This window comes from Dipodomys spectabilis, unplaced genomic scaffold (genome assembly GCF_019054845.1).
Source record: "Dipodomys spectabilis isolate Male_0828 unplaced genomic scaffold, ASM1905484v1 ptg000001l, whole genome shotgun sequence".
Lineage (NCBI taxonomy): Eukaryota > Metazoa > Chordata > Mammalia > Rodentia > Heteromyidae > Dipodomys > Dipodomys spectabilis.
Genome location: NW_024870678.1, coordinates 8,379,211 through 8,399,034, shown reverse-complemented (window position 1 = coordinate 8,399,034; position 19,824 = coordinate 8,379,211). Strand labels below are relative to the sequence as shown.

At 37.7% G+C, this 19,824-nt stretch overlaps 2 protein-coding genes across 3 annotated transcripts in view; one reads left to right on the top strand and one right to left on the bottom strand.

Moving 5' to 3' along the window:
* Positions 1-17,106, top strand: part of Col10a1 (collagen type X alpha 1 chain) — a 33,935-nt gene extending 16,829 nt beyond the window's left edge. Inside the window, exons 2-3 of the mRNA XM_042665740.1 lie at positions 10,514-10,682; positions 15,069-17,106. Coding sequence (XP_042521674.1) covers positions 10,529-10,682; positions 15,069-16,957 — 2,043 coding nt within the window. The 5' untranslated portion in view covers positions 10,514-10,528 and the 3' untranslated portion in view covers positions 16,958-17,106. The remainder of the gene's footprint in view (positions 1-10,513; positions 10,683-15,068) is intronic.
* The window catches only part of Nt5dc1 (5'-nucleotidase domain containing 1), a 105,601-nt gene that overhangs the window by 74,403 nt on the left and 11,374 nt on the right, over positions 1-19,824 (bottom strand). The window contains exon 6 of one of the 2 annotated variants that reach the window (XM_042665825.1): positions 19,702-19,783. In XM_042665825.1, the coding sequence (XP_042521759.1) occupies positions 19,702-19,783 (82 nt within the window). Of the gene's footprint in view, positions 1-19,701; positions 19,787-19,824 lie in introns of both variants that reach the window. The other variant, XM_042665797.1, reaches the window with a different exon arrangement.

The window sequence follows — 19,824 nt, the reverse complement described above, 5'->3', positions numbered from 1 at the left end:
GTTGTAAAATGGCAGTGAGCTGCAAAACCCAGGCAGGTCAGAGAGGCAGTCATGAAGCGAATACTCTACTATGCACTATATGGCTAAGCTATGATGTTTGGTAGGGTAGGGGTACTAAGTGCATTTGGGACTTACTGATGTTTTCAAGTTATGATGATTTCATTGGGATGTAATCTCATTGTAATTCCAAGAGGATCTTCTTTATACAACAGAATACTTATTACTCTTAAACAGGAATAAGATCCTGTCATTTTCAATAATATAGATGGATCTTATACTAAATGAAGGAGCCTAGGCACAAAAAGACAAATATTGGATGGCCTCACACATATGCAAAGAAGTCAAATTCATGGGAACAGAAAGTAAAATGATGATCACCAGGGGTTGGAGGGTAAGGAATGAAGAGAGCTGCAGGTGACAGAGGACAAATCATGAGATATTCAGAGTAGGTAAGTTCAAAGATCTAATAAATAGTATGGCAGACTACAGCTATCAATACTGCATTATGTAGCTGGCCCATAGCATCTGCAGATTTAGATTTATAGATTCAACTAACTGTAGATTGCAAAGATTTCAGTAAGAAAAATATGTCTGCATTTAGTGTGCACACATTGTCTTTTCTTGTTATTATTCTCTAAACAACACAACAATTATTTATATTGCACTAGCTATTATAAGTTGTTTAGAGATGATTTAAAATACATGGGAGAGATTGGGATATAGTTTATAGTAGAATATGTATTTGATATGCTTAAAGCCATAGGTTTGACCTCCAGCAACACACACACAAATGTACTCATTACCTTGCTCATATAACTGTAACCCCTTTGTACAGTATTTTCACAATAAAAACATTTTTTTAAAAAAGAAATGTATTCATTACCTTGCTCATGTAACTGTAACCCCTCTACAGTATTTTCACAATAAAAAACATTACCATGTAAATGCTATGCCTTGGTTAACAAGAGATTTGAGTAGCTATGGATTTTGATATCCATGGGGAGCCCTAGAACCAATTCCCTAAAGCTACTTAGGGAGGACTACATATATGAAGTATGCTAAAAGAATAGATCCTTACGGTTCTCATCCCACACAGATGTGGTGATTGATATGCTTAACTAGTTTCATAGGCAATTATTTCACAAATTATACACATACTAAAACATCACATGCAGGACCCTCTATGTATAGTATTTATCATTCATATTTCAATAAAACTGGAATTAAAAAAAGTAAAAAGCTGGCTCATGCCTGTAACCTTAATTACTCAGTACAGTGAGATCTGAGAATTGAAGTTTTGAAACCAGACTGGGCCAGACAAATCCATGAGACTCTTATATAATTACACAGCAGAAAGCTAAAAGCAGAGCTAAGGCTCAATTGCTAGAGAGCCACTTTTGGGTGGAAAAGTCAAGCAACAGCACAAAGCTTTGAGTTCAAACCCTGGCACTGGTGTACACACACATTTACACACAAATGCAATTCTGCATGCTCTGAGTCAATTTTAAATATTAATTTCTGGTACTTACTACGATTCATATCCTTGGAGCACTAATGTTTATTTTTACTGATACTAACTGCATTTCCAACTTTTTCATCTTACAAATTCTAATAATATAAAATCAAATACTCAAGTAAAAACATTTCCCCTTTTAAAGCTTATGTGACTATGTGAGTGAGGAAGAATCAAATGTTATCAATAGTCCATGAGTATTCTCTTCCTTGTATATAACAAGAGCTGAATATATTGAATGATTCAATGAGATTAAACGATTCATTGTACCTAAAAGTCAATGAGGAAAGGACAGATGAAAATAAAGCATATCATCCATGTTTAAAAAGTTAGGTATTGCTCTCAAGTTATAAAATCTAGGTTCTAAGACATTGAATCAAATTCCTATTTCTAAGACTCTGGGTTCTTTTATCATTTTTCTCCATCTTTAGACTCCAACTCGCACCTACCCTCCTATCTATTTTCTTACCATGGTAACATTACAAGCGTCATTGGAAAATTCACCTTTGCAATTTGAACTTGTTAGCTAAAAGAATGACTTAAGGCACACAGTTACTAGAACAGCACCCATAGCTATTTTCTTTTGTAGAAACTGCTTTTGGAAGCAGTCATTGACATTGAAACCACTATAATAATTTAGTTATTGTAAGGTAAGACATTTGTTAAAAAGTCTCAGCTCCAAACTCACCACTGTGCAAGGGACTCCACCTCTCTGAGCCCCTGACTTGAAGAAAATGACCTACCTCAATAAGTATCAAAATCTGTTCTGCTAAAGCTCACTTCTCTATTTGTCTTTTTCGGCATTACCCAGCTTTATTCTTTAGCTTTGTACCAGCTATGGTTTGTGCGGAATGAAATTTCAATGACAAATAACCATTAATCTTTGAATTTCTTTTAGAAAAAAGAGAATATATGATGAGAAACTACCATGATTTGGAAATGGAGACACACAGACATATACAAAGTCAGAACATGAGAGTCTGTGGTGTGTGATGTGTGTCCTTTGAGACACAAGGTCTTCAGCAACAGGATGTACTCCTGCTCCATTTATACTGTCTGGCACCTAGTGGATGGTCAAAACAAGTTTGGCAAGCATTAAGTAGACTGGCACTATAAAGAGATTCCAATTTAATGTCAGAGAGATTGACTTCTTTAACATCAGCATAGTTATCCTAACAATTCACACCAAACATTTGCACACTGTCCTAACACCTAAAATGTATCGTATTCCACTTTTCATGATCTCTAGTCAGTAAAAATAAGGTAAGGCCATAGCATAACCACCTTTTCAGCTTGTGGTGTGGTCATAAATGGCAGAAGTTATTTTGATCCCCTCATGTGATTAAAGAATGATGAAATATATCATTGAGGGAAAATCATCACTCTTAATGACTTTGATCTGTATGGTATATACATTTTGTTTTCTATTATCTTTAAATAGTAGTTGCTATTAAGATGTGAAAGAAAGTGAGCTGATGCTACAGATTTCTAATAAGGAAAACAGATATAAGAAGGTCAGGTGACTGCTAAGTTATTGATGGGCCAGGGGCAGAGATGATAGGTTGAATAGCATCTGCCCATCGTGAAGGGGTAAAAAAAAAAGATCAAAGACTAACAGACAAAAGTCACAGCATGACTGAAATGGAAAATTCTGGGATATAGGCTAAATGTTAATATAAGTAAGTTTAATAATTGTGTAAGTTTCAGTGTTTAGGGAAGGTTTTTTGTTGTTTGTTTTGTTTACAAAGGTAGCTACAGAAACTTCATACTCATGTACCCATATATACATATATGTGTGTGTGTATAAAGTACATATCTATGTGTGTGTAAATATATAAAATATAGATATAGATATACATACGTATTTTGTACCCTACTGATGGTACAGAGTTGTAGAACCGTTCAGAGATTAAAGAGATTTGAATAAACATACCTTCTTGCCCTCCTTAATTAGCATATTAACTCATTATCTTACTTCCCAGAAACAACCAGAGAAAGCTACACTTGCAAACAGAGGAGAAAAATGTTCATATGGCTGAAGACCCACAGAGGCTAGCCAAGAAGCTCTCTATAATTTGCACTCAATAAGGTTACTATGGAAAAAAAGTGAAGTCATGAAGTGTCAGGCTTAAAAACATGAGCACTTTAAGTAAGGTAGTGCACTTTAAGTAAGGTAGTACTTTAAAATAAATAGAAAATAAAAACATAATGCCTTTGTTCAAACTTTAAAAAAATAACTCAGGTTTTTCTGACCTGAACTGAAGTGTCAGGGTGTTTTCTCAAACACCTGTTTTTATGCATAAATTTCTCTGTCCAAGCCCTCAGCAGGTATCTAACCACTAAACCACACTAGACTATTTACACAAATAGAACATTTCTAGTTCTGGCTCTCTTGTAGCATACACAAGTGTCCCTTTACAATTTTTTCAGAAGGAATGAGGTAGGGCATGGCCTAGTGGCAGGGGAAGCTGTAGGCCTTGGTGCTCTAACTGAACTTCTGGACAAGCTTCAAATTTCCAAAGTAAAAACAGAATGAAGGGTTGGAAGAACAGGAAAATCAGTATCCCTCTGGGTAAGGGGGATGAACATAAAAAAAAAAGAAATGTAACTGAACTCAACATAAATTAAATATGCAGAAGAGAGAAATCAGCCTCTGAATCTGATGATTGATCTGAATGACTCGCAAAGCCCCTTACAGTTCAGACTCCATGAACAAAAATTTCGATTTGATGTTTATGTACTTTAAGTGAAACTTACATATAAATAAACCTCATAAGCAACTAAAAAGATAAACTAAAAACTTTATTGGAGAAGAGTTTTGTATTCTTAAGCTAGGAAAAGTGAGCTACAGATAGGGAGGGCCTCATTTGTTTAAAAACTTGTGTTTCATCTATTTACTTCCGTAATTATGAATCCAAATACTATGAATTCCTTCTAAAGACATCTACCCAATGCCCCCCCCCCCATATAAAGTTGCTAATTATATAAATTAGCAAAAACAAAAAATAATACACATAATTACCAATCAGGCAATAATTGAAAAAAAACCCATGGTATGTCCATATAATGGGGTACTGTGAAGCTATAGAAAATAAAGACCATCATTATACAAAGTTATGCAAAGATATCTACGATTAGCTGTCATATTAACAAAAAGAGATGAAAAGTATACATATTACAATGCAAATGAAAGATAGGGAGAGAAGAATGAATATATAACTTTTTATAGTAACAGAAGCTTGGAGAGTACTCTAGTTAGTCCTTATTTTAGACAACTGATTGGGAACTAGCAATGTACACTGGAGCTCTTGATAAATATTTGGGTATCTGTTGAGCTGGCTATCTTTACCTTTGTAGTTTAAAAAAATGTAAATTTATAAAGTTGAAAACAAAATTAAACTCAGGAATAACAGTCCTAAATATAAAACCAAATTGAAACAAGTGGCAATGGGATCAAATCAAAAGGACTCAGGAGCCAACATGAAGGTGTTCCCATTGGTCAAAGTTGAGAGAATATATGAGCAATGATAAGTATGGCAGGAATGGACTGACACACATAACATCCACAGACTTCTGATGAAGTGCAGACACACACATGAACACCTCCATGGGCCACTTCTGGAGGGTGACAGATAATAAGATGCCCATTTGAAACTCCGACCATATTTACTTTTACTTTTCTATATACACTATATATTTGGTATTCAAATGGTTGATTAATGTGTTTTTCTTTATAAAAATACCTTTACGAATTTTATAAGAGGAGGAATGATAAAAAGTAAAATATGCTGAAATAAGGATACAGGATGACCCATTGTAACAATGAGATATACAAGACAGTATGTTGAAAACGAACTTTACAACTTTGAGGGGGGAGGAAAAGTAGGGGAAGGGAAGGGGAAGTTGGGGAGGAAAGGGATGGTAGGGGAAATATATAGGAGGCAGTAACAATGACTGATAGGAAATGGACTCATTACCTTGCTCATGTAACTGTAATGCCTCTGTACAGTATCTTTACAATAAAAATATATATTAAAAAGGTAGAATATCACCACTTTTTTATGTTTTGGTCGGTTGTGGGGCTTGAACACTGGGCCTGGCGCTATCCTTGAGCTCTTCAGCTCAAGGCTAGTGCTCTACCACTTGAGCCACAGCACCACTTCCGGCTTTTTCCGTTTATGTGGTGCTGAGGAATCGAACCCAGGACCTCATGCATGCAAGGTAAGCACTCTACCACTGAGCTACCTTCCCAGCCCCACCACTTTTTGACTTAACAATAATGAACTCTGGCAATTATTAATGTCTAGTAACACCAGACAATCAGTCTAGACAATATAGTCTACTATCCTCAGTATAGAAGGAAAATGTTTTTGCCAAAACAGTATGTGTGGTATGTTTATCTGTGAATATATCTCAAGCTTGGATCCTTTCAACACTATAAATCTAACTACCAGTGTTCAGAGGAGCATGCTAAGTGACAACAAAATTTAGACTCTAAAAAATGCACTGGGAAGAATACACCATTTTTCAATAAGCTGTGGAGGGAAGAAAAAAAGACATAAGGTAAAAAACCCTAAATGAAGGACATATGAATCCATGACAATTCATGAATCTAACCTAACAAGTTTAAAACAATTATTAAAATATACACGAATGGGTATGTGCATGTATATAATACATGTGCATGCATATGTTTATGTACATCTATGTATATATATGTGTGTCATATGTAGATAATGGGATATGTGGATGTGAATTCAAGTATTTGATAATTTTGAGAAATGATTCACTTTCTTGATATGACTGTTGTCCTTTAAAAAAAATCTTATGGAGAAATATACTGGGCTATCCACAGGTAACTGGGCATCATATGTGAAATTTGCTTCACAATTTGGGTGAGGGTTAGCGGAAGAGGGACTAAGGGATGGTGAGCTGACATTAGTTTAAGTGGGGGTGATAGGTACTAGGTAGGCTTTCACTGTAAACATTCTCCTTAGCTCTAGGTAAGACCAAATTTTCCTGTAATAAAGAAAAAAATATGAACATACACAATAACAAGTTTGGTAGCTAGTAATACCAAGCAGGCAAGACCCTTGATATCAGACTGCATATTCCTACTTAGGAGTCCATGGCAATCACCCAAGGAAGGAAAATAGTGCTTCTCAATCACTATTCTCTTAATGATTCCCAAATCTTGAACAAGTGTCTCATATGCATCAGCACTGCAGGAATTTTGAGGAAAGGTGGCTGTGAACCTCCATGCAAGCAGCTTAAGCACAGGGAATGTGCCTGACATTACAGAGAGATCAAGAAATACGTAGTGAATTAACGTATGACCTAAGGCTATACAAATGGATAGGCAAGCTTTACAACCTAGCTAGTAGAAGTGAGAAAACACCATTTTTTATATTAAAATTATGCAGGTTTCAAGAGTGTACTTCTGTGTTTCAAGTGGAATGGGTTTCTTTCATAAAGCCACAGACTAGTCACTTCTAACAGCTAACAAGTAAACACTGAGAATAAAAATAGTTATAAATACACAATTGGGATGGGTGTGGCTAGCAAATATTCTGATTCTACAATCTGTTTTGGACAGGCCAATGCTTCTTATGTGACTAACAAAGCAAACACTCTTCAGATTCCGTGTGTTGGAAATAAAAGTCCACTATTTGCAAAAAGGGCTGAAAACCCCAGGTTTACCAACAAAGACACCACAGTTTCCAAAGCTAAAGAAGAATATACAATGACAAATATCCACATATATTTACGTATCTCCAAAAGAAGGCATATAACCGCCAAGTATGTGTTTTTCTTTATTGCCTCTAAAGTACAAAATAGAGACAAATACCTTAGGCACATAAACAATTTGTGTGTGTGTGTGTGTGTGTGTGTGTGTGTATGTGTGTGCTAGTACTGGGGCTTAAACTCAGTATCTGGGTGCTGTCTCTTCACTTTTTCTGCTCAAGGCTGGTGCCTTACTATTTGAACCACAGCTCTACTTTCTGCCCTTCTGCTGGTTTATTGGAGATAAGGGATTTTCCTGCCTGGGCTGGCTTTGAACCTTGATCCTTAGATCTGAGCCTCCTGAGTAGCCAGGATTACAGGTATAAGCCCCTGATACCCAGTGGGAATAATCAAATTTTAAAGCCAGAAGAACTTTAGACATCACCTATTCCACATATTTTGTTAGTATAGGAAAACAGTCATCTAGAAAAGGTTAAAGGTGAAAAGTTCTAAAAGAAGTTGGAATTGTGCCATAGTTAAACAAATGTTATGTACAGGTACAAAGTGCTAGCTGTGAAGCACAAAGCACTAATCTTTTGAACAGTCAAAGGAATACTATTGAACAGGGTGCTGATTGTGTTCGTGTGTTGGCAGGCATAATAAGCTTACATAGAAAAAATACTAAAATGAGCATTTCTAAAAATTCTAAAAATTCCTTTAACAAGCTCTTCAACTTCACACTAAAGAGCATCTATATTACAACACTTATTTTGTAAAATCATGTCCAAATGAAGCAAAAGCAAATGGAAGGTAGCTGCTTTTATTCACTTATCTTTTGTAGTTTCTTACTAATGTGATATAATTCATACTGTAATCACAAAAATTATTCCATGTATAACTTATAAATGGTGAAAGATACATATATATCATGTGTATCTGAGTATTATACAGACATATTACATTAGATGTGTATCTGACTATTATACAGACATATTACACAGACATTTATGACAATATACACAAATGTGGGGGAGGGGAGAGGAAAAGACCACGCTTTATTTCATCTACTTGCCAAATATTCAATTATTTAATTGCTGATCTATCCTGAATCCATGTCCTGGGAGATATAGTATTGATATGACTCTTCACTATCTATGGATCTCCCCAAACTTCATTTATCTTTCTGGCTGATTTTGACTTAGACCCAAAATTATGAAATTAAACACAGTGTAAAACTTCAGCCCTCGACTTCCTGCATTTATTAGGGTTTTAAAAAACTGATTATGAGTGCCCTGATGTTGCAAATGAAACATCAACTACCCAAATCGAAAGTGATTATGTATATTTTTGCCTTTGAGGGAAAATGCAATGTAAGTTGCTGGTATTTTTAAAAAGCTAAAAAGCAAAAGTGAACAAACACTTTTGTCTAAAATGAAATTTATATAAATAAATGTAATACAAGATTATTAGGTTAACGTTCTTTGCAAACTCTACTCCAACTCTGCAGCTGAAATTAAAGCCAGAAAAGAAGCTATTTATTAAACTTAGTGTAATGTTATGAATAAAGAATCTAAGTCAAGCATTGGTGTCTCATACCTGTGACCTTAGCTACTCAGGAGGCTGAGATCTGGAGGATCTCAGAAAAGGCTAGTCAGGGGCTGGGAATGTGGCTTAGTGATAGAGTGTTTACCTAGCATGCATGAAGCTCTGGGTTCGATTCCTAAGTACCACATGAACAGGGAAGGCCAGATGTGGTGCTGTGGTCAAGTGGTTGAATGCTAGCCTTGAGCAAAAGAAACTCAGGGACAGGGCGTAGGCCCTGAATTCAAGTCCCAGGACTGGCAAGAAAGAAAGAAAGAAAGAGAAAGAAAGAGAGAGAGAGGGAGGGAGGGAGGGAGGGAGGGAGGGAGGGAGGGAGAGAGAGAGAGAGAGAGAGAGAGAGAGAGAAAGCAAGCAAGCAAGCAAGCCTGATCAGAAAAGTCTAGTAGACCCCATCTTCAAAGCAACCAGCAGAATGCTGGACTGGAGACATGGCTCAAGTGGTAGAACACCAGCCATGAGCAGGCAAGCCACCTGATGGAGACAGAGCATGAAGTCCTGGGTTTAAACCTCTGTACTGACATATACCCACATCTTCACTATGTTGTTTTTTTCTCTCAAGCTTTAAAATAAGCAATAACTGGGGTAAGCTAATTTCATAACACTGATGTATTAATAAAGAATTTAGATGATGGTTTAAATCCATATCCCCTCAAAAAAGTATTTTCCCTATTTTTATATACTACCAAATATTTTCAACCAAACAAAACAGAATGTGCTTTTCAAAAACAAAAATAAAAAAGGAGGATTCATTATTTCATCATGAACCAACACTGGAGTAAGAAATTTTAAAATAAAATCACAGAAAAAGATGGTGTATGGTTAAACAACTATTAATATGTATTTAAGACAAAGAGTTGATTTTTCCATAAAAATAAAAACAAGGAAAAAGAGAACCTAACCTGATTTTGTTTGCCTGACCAATAGAACGTCCCACCATAATTAGTGCCTACCACCTCTGAGGGGAGGAGCTTAAACTAAGGGTAACCTCATACACTCAGAGAAAAACAGTATAAATAATTCAGGGCAGCTCTGGAGAGGCATCTTCACTGCTCACCTGAGTAGAGGAGGCCAAAAAATTACTCGGACACCAACTTCAGAAGTCACAGCTCCCAGGTAAGTGCAGAGAGTGAGGGGTCATTAATGGATTTCCATACTAGCTTGCTTTCAAGCAAGTATCAACTATTTTAGAGTTTCTTCTTGTTGTTTTGCTTGTCTTTTGGTTTTTGTTTCTGCTGCATGATTTTAAAAGAAATGTCTTTGTATTAAAACGCACAGAGAAATATCTGTGTCCATTTTCATGAGATAACTAATGAACCAGATTGTGTAATTTCACCCTAAACTGAATTTTAGTGTATTTTGAAACTGTAGGTATTTCAGGTTCTGTCAAAAATTCTGCATTACTAAATATAGATATCTAATGATGATTTCTGTTTGTATAGCCTTTTTTGTAAGTCATTTTATTTTCCCTTAATTACTTGAATTTGGCTTTCAAAAACAAGGGAAATATTCAAATGACTAAAAACAAATTCCTCATTAATTTATGGAATATGTTCAACATATAAAGCATCAGATTTTAAAAGTAATTAACTGCATGAAGAATTCATCTGTGCAACATTAGAAAAATGAAACAGGCCAATAACAAAAGATTACTGAAATTGTTCTTTTCTTTCCCAGAATCCATCTGAGAAAATGCTGCCACAGAGAGCCTTTCTGCTGCTCATGTTCTTGAACTTGGTTCATGGAAGGTTTTATGATGAGCGATACCAAACACCCACTGGCATAAAAGGCCCACCACCCAACACCAAGACCCAGTTTTTCATTCCCTATAGCATAAAGAGGAATGGTAAGCTGAATTCTATATTTTACTTTATTGACCAGCTGACTGGTGTTTTCTACAATCTTAATGGTGATCATGTTAGCAAAATGCTTTCACCTCTGGTCTTAATGTGTTTTCAAGTTCCTCAATTAGTCCAAATTCTCAAAACAATGATCTGTAGGAAAGTAAGTCTGTACAGGACCTACTTGAACACTAAATATAACAGAAAAATATATCTGGAGAATCTCAAGGATTCTTATGTATGGAGATTTTTTTCTCTCAAATGATGCTTTTGCACAAATGACTTGCTATAATCCATAAATAATACTCCAATGAGATTTAATTATACTTAGGATTTTAACAAAAATGTTTGTACAAAGAGACTAGAAGATTTAAATGCTTATTTAGACTTTTAATAAAAACCATTAAAAACCTGATGGCTTCCAATAAATCTAATAGTCCAGTAAGTATCAATTTTTAGATTAGATTCTTATAAAGTACAGGGATTAAATGTAGACTTAACTGTTATCTACCAGCTTTAAGACCACAAGTAAATTACTTTTCCCCTTGTGTCTTGTTTCCTTATTTATAAAGCACAGAGTAGCTATTGAGACCCTCAAATGGTCAAAGTCTGTCAAGTGCATGCTTAGCTATTATTACATTGAAAAATTACTAACTAGTTCCACTTCTACTCTATGGATATAACCCATGATAAATTTTATCTCTTCTTTAACCTATTTCTTATCTGTGTGGCTTTCTTACTTAAATAATATATATTAATATATAATGACATAATGTAAAATAATATATAAAATAATGCACATTAAGTAATATATGTATATATATACATACATATATATATATATATATATACAGAGAGAGAGAGAGAGAGAGAGAGAGAAAGAGAAAGAGAAAGGGGGGGACACAGAGAGATCCTCCAAGAAGGGCAAACATATTTTCACTAATTCCATTTCAAAGCATCAGCTATATACTGCCTTTAAAATACCTACTGAATAAGATAATATCATCATTGTATCCAGATTTCCTTTCCAAGTTTTCATTTTATTTAGATATTTTGTCCTGCAAATACAGCTAAGGCCGTTTGCCATAAACTTTAAGTAGTATGATTCTGGGAACAAGTGCTTTCAAAGAACAAAACTTTAAGACTGTCTTTTAAAAAAAGAAAGACAAAAATGTAAAAATGTAAAATACATTTTCATGTATTTCATGAAAAGTAGCTTAATATTTAAAAATAAGAGCACATCATATACTTGTGAGTGCCTCAAAATATGGATAAAAGAAAGACAAAAGCAAGGAAAGATTTTTTTTTTAAAGATGGCTACTTTACTTGAAGCAACAAATGCAATTGAACTGTTATACAGTACTAGATTTGATACTCTCTGATCACCAATTCAGACTTACCAAGATCATACACAATAAAATGCATCATTTAGAAGGTTAACATATACTGTTCATCATCCTGATTATTTTTGAAGGAAAATGAAAATATCTTATTAACAAATAAAAAGTTTAGAAGTTGTATTTTATTACACCTACATGAATTTCTTTGTAATAATGTAAAATAGGAACTCAAATACATTATCATTGATTGGTAGGCAGTAATGTACTATAACAGAAACAAAGCCATACTTTATACAAGTAAAACATGAAGCTGAGAAGAGAAATAGAGAGTTCCTGTATAATTCCCAGTCATATCTGTGCAGCACGGGCTAAAGGAGAGTTCAGCCAAAGCATACAAGTATGCTACGGCTGCTAGGCTGACACGGGTGCCATATCTGACACACCGGGGCACTAGTTCAGTTTGTGGATATTTAAGAAACTTCATAGTAGGTTTTTTCTTAAGGATAGTGACACCCTAATCTTACTCTTTCAGGGGGCAAACTGAAACAAGGGCTAATCCCCAAGGACTCAGCAGAGTCAAATTCTTTCTTGCATTGAGAAGTTTAGGCCCCATTAGGGCAACATTCCAAGTTACTCCTGTCACTGGAGGTCTGGACTCAAGTGTCCAGGACAATCATTCGCAATAAGACTTGCTTTTCCTCTTTAACAGTATAACATTCCAGGTGAGACAATTATTTTAATTGGAACAAGACCCTTAGGTTCTGACATAGCCAACCCAGTTTACATTTTTAAAAAATGTGCTATTATAGTCCAAACCATCAAGAAATCCCTTGCTATTCATCTGTTCTATTTGCCATGTGTCAACATATATTTATACATGTAGATATACCGTGGATGTATACTCATGTCAATCAGTAAGGTATGTTTTAATATATAGAAACTTTTGTATAAATTAATTTTTCTTTTCCTCTTTCCTAATACTTTCATCTGAAAAATTCATGGGAAAACTGTACATATTTAAAGTTTGCAAACTGAAAATATGACTCCAATAACTGAAAACATAAACACATCTAAGTCTAAAACAAGTGTTTTCCTATTTTAAAAAATGTCTTAAGAATTTCTTTGGTGATTTGCATATAACAAGAGTTTTTCAACTCTCAGGAACATCTCTAGCTAAGAGAGTAATAGTCACTGTTAGCAACTTACAATTGTGAAACAATTATATGAGAGAACTTAAAATCTTAATACATTTGTGTACCAACAACTAATAGTTAAAGGGAACTGTACTCAAAAATCTTTTAAAAGACAATCTGTAACTCATTTCAGTTTGTTTGAAACAATTTTCTTTCAGTCTTCATTTATCATTTTAAGCCATGAAACATTTTAAGTCTATTTTTTTTTCAGAAAAGATATGGCTTAAAAATTATAGCTATTGGGCAAGGGTATAGGTCAGTGGTAAAACACTTACCTATTTTGTCTGAGGCTCTACTGTGCTCCCATCCCCAAAAAAGTCATAGTTATAAGTCATCTTCATGTGTTTTTTGAGCAAATTATTGAACTACTATAATATCTACAATACCAAGATTATGATGGACCATTTTCCAACAAAGGCTCTAATAAGCAGGTATTCTGAAATGTATTACACAGAACATTACTTTAATATTAATTCTGCAAGTAGACATTAAAAATCATGTGTAAGTTTATTTTATATAGATGTTTATGGTGACTGCTCTCAAAAGACTGGCATTAGTAAGCCTTCTCTAGGGCATGTAACGCTAACCCCTGCACTGAATAAGGAAGTGACTGCTAGGTTTAACTCTAGTTTATCAGAAGGAATGTTCTAGCCAAAATGGACTGATAGACTTATGAAATGAAAAAATATTATTCCCATGTAGGTACACACTTTCATACTATTTTAAGTGCCTTGGCCATCATGTCTAATTCTCTAATTTTTTGTTTCAATTTTAAGTTAATATAGAGATCTCTCAGTACATACCAAGGACAGAAAAGGCCAGTCTAAATCTAAATTATTCAGTAAGGCATGGCAGATGTAATTTATTAAATTCCATTTTTCACTTCTATTTTATAGGATAGCTTTTGTAAGAGAATTTTTTTTTTGGGGGGGGAGGAGGGTCTGGTCGTGGGGCCTGAACTCTGGGCCTGGACCCTGTCCCTCAGCTCTTCAGCTCAAGGCTAGCACTCTACCACTTGAGCCACAGCGCCACTTCTGGCTTTTTTCTTATGTGGTGCTGAGGAATTGAACCCAGGGCTTCATGCATGCAAGGCAAGCGCTCTACCACTGAGCCACCTTCCCTGCCCCCTGTAAGGGAAAATTTTTTACAGCTAGTAAACAGTTTTTCATTTATATTCACTTTTATTTATAGCCTTTTCTTACCATTTCTAAGTAGGTGATTTTTTCCTTTAAAAACTCCAATGCATACATTTTCTAGAGGAGTTCTTCAATTCCAGTTTATTTTTTATGTATCATTAGGATATGATGGAGGCATTATGGTAGTCATGGCTTTGTGAAACATTCATTATCTCCAGTAGTCTGTTTTCTGGAGGTAGGGCTGGTACTGGGGTTTGAACTCAAACCTACATGTTTGCTAGGTAAGCACTCTATTGCTTGGGCCCACTCCATTTGGCTCTTGTTATTCTTGAGATAGTATTTCACCTATCAAGGCTGGCCTGGAATACCCCTTAATTTTACTTCCTACCCTAGCTGGGCTATCAGAAATATACCACCACATTCAGCCCTTACTGTTGAGATGAGGTTATCCTGAACATTTTATCTTGGCTAGCATCTGAAAGGACAGGTGTGAGCTACCATGTCCAGCTCTAGCAGTTTTTTAAACAAACAAGCAAAATATAAACTGAGTATCATTGGAACTCAATGAAGAGTATCATTGGAACTCACTGAAGAATGTCTTCCTAATGTCTGGATCAAATGATAATGCAGTACTCTGTCTGGATCTGTATTTTGAGAAACATCAGTTATCTTGAAGTTACTAACCATCCCTCTGTTGGCTGCTGAATTACTGTATCTTTTAGGTATACCAGTAAGAGGTGAGCAAGGTATTCCTGGCCCACCGGGCCCCGCTGGACCTCGAGGACACCCGGGTCCCTCTGGACCACCAGGAAAACCAGGCTATGGAAGTCCTGGACTCCAAGGAGAGCCAGGATTGCCGGGCCCACCAGGATTATCGGCCACTGGGAAACCAGGTTTGCCAGGGCTCCAAGGAAAGCCTGGAGAGAGAGGACCGTATGGACCAAAAGGAGATATTGGACCTGCTGGCTTACCAGGACCTCGGGGCCCACCAGGACCCCCTGGAATCCCCGGCCCAGCTGGAATTTCTGTGTCAGGAAAACCTGGACAACAGGGACCTACAGGCGCTCCAGGACCTAGGGGCTTTCCTGGGGAAAAGGGAGCAGCAGGAGCCCCTGGGCTGAATGGACAGAAAGGGGAAGCTGGATATGGTGCGCCTGGCCGCCCAGGGGAGAGGGGCCTTCCAGGCCCTCAGGGTCCCATGGGACCACCTGGTCCTCCTGGCGTGGGAAAAAGAGGTGAGAATGGGTTTCCAGGACAGCCTGGCATCAAAGGTGATCGGGGTTTCCCAGGAGAAAGAGGAGCAAGCGGCCCACCAGGTCCACAAGGGCCTCCTGGGGAACGAGGACGGGAAGGCATTGGAAAGCCAGGCGCTGCTGGACTTCCGGGCCAGCCTGGGATTCCGGGGACAAAAGGCCACCCTGGGGTTCCAGGAAGTGATGGGCCTCCTGGGCCTCCTGGCTTTGGGAAGCCAGGTTTGCCTGGTGTAAAGGGACCACGAGGACCTACTGGTCTCCCGGGGGGTCCAGGGGCCAAAGGGGAACAAGGGCCAGCAGGTCATCCAGGGGAGCCAGGGCTGAGTGGACCTCCTGGTAATATGGGTCCCCAAGGACCAAAAGGCATCCCAGGAAGCCATGGTCTTCCAGGCCCTAAAGGTGACATAGGGCCAGTTGGGCCTGCAGGACCCCCTGGGGCTAGAGGATCAAGGGGTCCCCCTGGGTTAGATGGAAAACCAGGATACCCAGGAGAACCAGGGCTCAATGGTCCTAAGGGCAACCCAGGGTTACCAGGCCCAAAAGGTGACCCTGGAGTGGGAGGACCTCCTGGACTCCCAGGCCCTGCAGGTGCAGTGGGAGCTAAAGGGATACCTGGACACAATGGTGAAGCTGGTCCAAGAGGTACTCCTGGTATGCCAGGCACCAGGGGTCCCATTGGGCCCCCAGGTATTCCAGGATTCCCTGGATCTAAAGGTGATCCTGGAAACCCAGGTCCTCCTGGCCCAGCTGGCATAGCAACTAAAGGTCTGAATGGACCCACAGGGCCACCAGGGCCGCCGGGTCCAAGAGGCCACAATGGAGAGCCAGGTCTTCCCGGCCCTCCAGGCCCTCCAGGACCCCCAGGCCAAGCAGTCCCGCCTGAGGGCTTTATAAAGGCAGGGCAAAGGCCCAGTCTTTCTGGGATGCCTCTTGTCAGTGCCAACCAGGGGGTAACTGGAATGCCTGTGTCTGCTTTCAGTGTTATTCTCTCCAAAGCTTACCCAGCCATCGGTGCTCCCATCCCATTTGATAAGATTTTATATAACAGGCAACAGCATTATGACCCAAGAACAGGAATCTTTACCTGCAGGATCCCAGGAATATACTATTTCTCCTATCACATTCATGTGAAAGGCACTCATGCTTGGATAGGCCTGTATAAGAATGGCACCCCGGTAATGTACACCTATGATGAGTATTCCAAAGGCTACCTGGATCAGGCTTCAGGCAGCGCCATCATGGATCTCACAGAAAATGACCAGGTGTGGCTCCAGCTGCCCAATGCTGAGTCAAATGGCCTATATTCGTCAGAGTATGTCCATTCCTCCTTCTCAGGATTCCTTGTGGCTCCCATGTAAGTGTACTCCCACAGAGCTGATCTAAACTCCTGCTTGGAAAGGTGTTCCCTAGCCCCATCCCTCCCACAAGATACATACGGAGGTAAGCTGAAAATAATGTGAGCAGTATTAATGTTCCCAAACACAGATTCTGAATTTCTAAACCAAAACACAATTTCCCCCATACAAATGAGCAGCAGTAATAAATCTGTGAAAGCCCTTATGAGTTTCTAGTCAGTAGTCCTAAGGCCTCTGAGGGTTTTCTGGGAACTTACTCAATATTGAAAAATGTTCACTATAAAAGCCCTGCTAGGTTAAAAGAAATGATCACAAACAGAAATAGGCTTTTAAGTAAGGTTAAGTTTGAGTTCAGAAACTCAGCATTCCCTCTTAAAATAAGCCTGCTTCTAAGGATTAATATGACAACTTCTTGGAAACATTCAGAAGGTATCACGTAACTTTATAGAACTTAAATACTTGAATTCTCAAATTTAAAAGACACTGTACACCCTAGGATATTTCTCATGGTGCATTAAGGCTTACTTGGCCCTTTTCATCAAGAGTGATTCAAATACATAGGTGCATATATACTTTCTGAACCTCTCACAAGAAGCCAAAATATTGTGCAAAAACTAGTCTGAAATGCAAGGTGCTTCAGTCATGAACCTTTTTAAGCCTGTCATTATAGAAAGTCTTTTGACATACCTGGTACACTTTGGAAAAGAGGTGTCTGACCTACTCTTTATTTATTTAACACAAGTGTGCTTAATTTGATTTTAGTTCCTCACTGAATCTTGGAAATATAATTTCATGGGTTTATACAACCTGATGTGTTATGTACCTTATGCCTCCTTGTCCAGTGAATTAGAATTAACATCGAGGGTTTCCGTATCTGACTAGAAATGAAAATACATTATTTATTTATGCTCTGTACTGTATTTTTATATTACTGTTTTAAATGTTTAAGCTGTGCATCACTTATTAAAGCATGAAATGTTTAATCTATTCATTATCAAGCAATAAAATAACATCAATCGCTTTGAATCTGCATTTTTCTTGAAAGCAGCCATTTGCTATTCTCAATTGTATTTTTGAGGCTTTCCATTGTATAAATGAATGAAGTAGAAATGGTGAATTTGTGGGTATCTTTTACAGTGTCATGGGTATGTCTCTTTATTGGGAAAGGATGTGACACACACACCAGCACTCAGTGTAGACAGTGAAGAAGTACTCACAAAACCCCATGTAAACCAGGAGGCAGAGGTAGGACTAATGAGTGGACATAAATAAATGAGAAAATCACCTCAAAGCACTGGTTTTCTATGGGAGGAAAAGCAGCAAGTGTCAGAGAAATATATACTTGGAACAAATATTCTGCAATTATTTATTGCCTAACCAATATTTGAGTCACAGTGTTTAAATTTATTTTGATAAGTTGGTTTACCTTAAGAAGAAGGCATAGAGTTTATTTTTTTTTTCTTTAAACAATATTGGGGTTTGAACTCAGGGCCTCATGCTTCCTTGGCAGGCATTCTACCTGAGCCATTCCCCTGCCCATTTTCCTCTAGTTAATTTTCAGGAAGGATCTCACTATTTTGCCCACAGTCAGTGTCAGATTGTAATTCTTCCATCTATGGCCACCTGCATAACTAGGATCACAGACATGCAGCTTCGTATGAATCGACTGAGATGGGAGACTGACTTTTTGCCCAGGCTGGCCTCAAACTATGATCCTCCCAATGTCAGCCTCCTGGATAACTAGGATTATAGGTGTAAACCACATGCCAGTCAAGGCATGCTATTTTATTTATTACTTTTTGGAAGGATGGGGGTTTAAACTTGCTTAACACCTATAAAGTAGACACTCTACTGCCAAGTCACATCTCTAGCCCTTTTTTTGCACTGGTTATTGTGAGACAGGGTCATATATATTTTTTAACCTTTGCCTGTGCCTAAGCTGCTATCCTATTTTATACTTCCCTCCATAGCTTAGATAATAGGTGTGTACAACCATATCCCATTCTAGCTGTTGATATGGAGTCTTGCTAACCTCTTGCTTAGGCTGGCTCAAACTGTGATTCTCTCAAGCCAGTCTCTCAAATTGCTGGGATTCCAGGTGTAAGCTTCCCTACTCAGCCCAAGTCATGCATTTTTAAGTGTAAACCAAAAAGCAATATGTTTTTAAACTGAAAAAGACTGTTCATGAGTAACTACCAGCCAACTAATTGCATCAAGCCAGTCTGATTGAAGCAGTAGAGTAACATAAAGGCATCCGTAACCTTAGAACTACCCTTTAGGTCACCCGAGAAAGCCTGCAGATAAAAGCATGAAACCATTGGCTTGAGGATGACAATAACTCTGCCCCTATTCTGGGTCAACCACTTCCATTTCTTAATCAACAAGAAGACAATGTTCACCAGCAGGCACTTTGCTCACCTGTCTATAACTTCTCCACTAAGGATGTAGGTGTGTATCACCAAACAGCAACACTAGAACTTCAATTCTCACAAAACCACAGAACAACTACTAGAAGCCATGTCCAGGACAATTTAATAGCAAAGCTCAGAATACTGGCACTTATGGCCATAAAGCACATGAACTTAAGAACCACTTAAAAGGTAAGCAGAAATAACTTTATAGTAATATTGAAGACAAAACTGAATCCTAAGTAAGGATCACAGTAAAAGAGGCAACTTCTGTTTAGTTTAACAGATACACAGCATGGAACACACATGTATTAGCAACCCTCTCTTCAAGTTACTCACCCTTAAAAGCTGACATTTTAAAATTGTGTTGTATACCAGCAACTATATCCTTCCAAAAATCAAATGCTTTTTGACCACTGTTCTGCTAAAAGGAAAAAAAATTCCAAATGTAACAAATGTAAT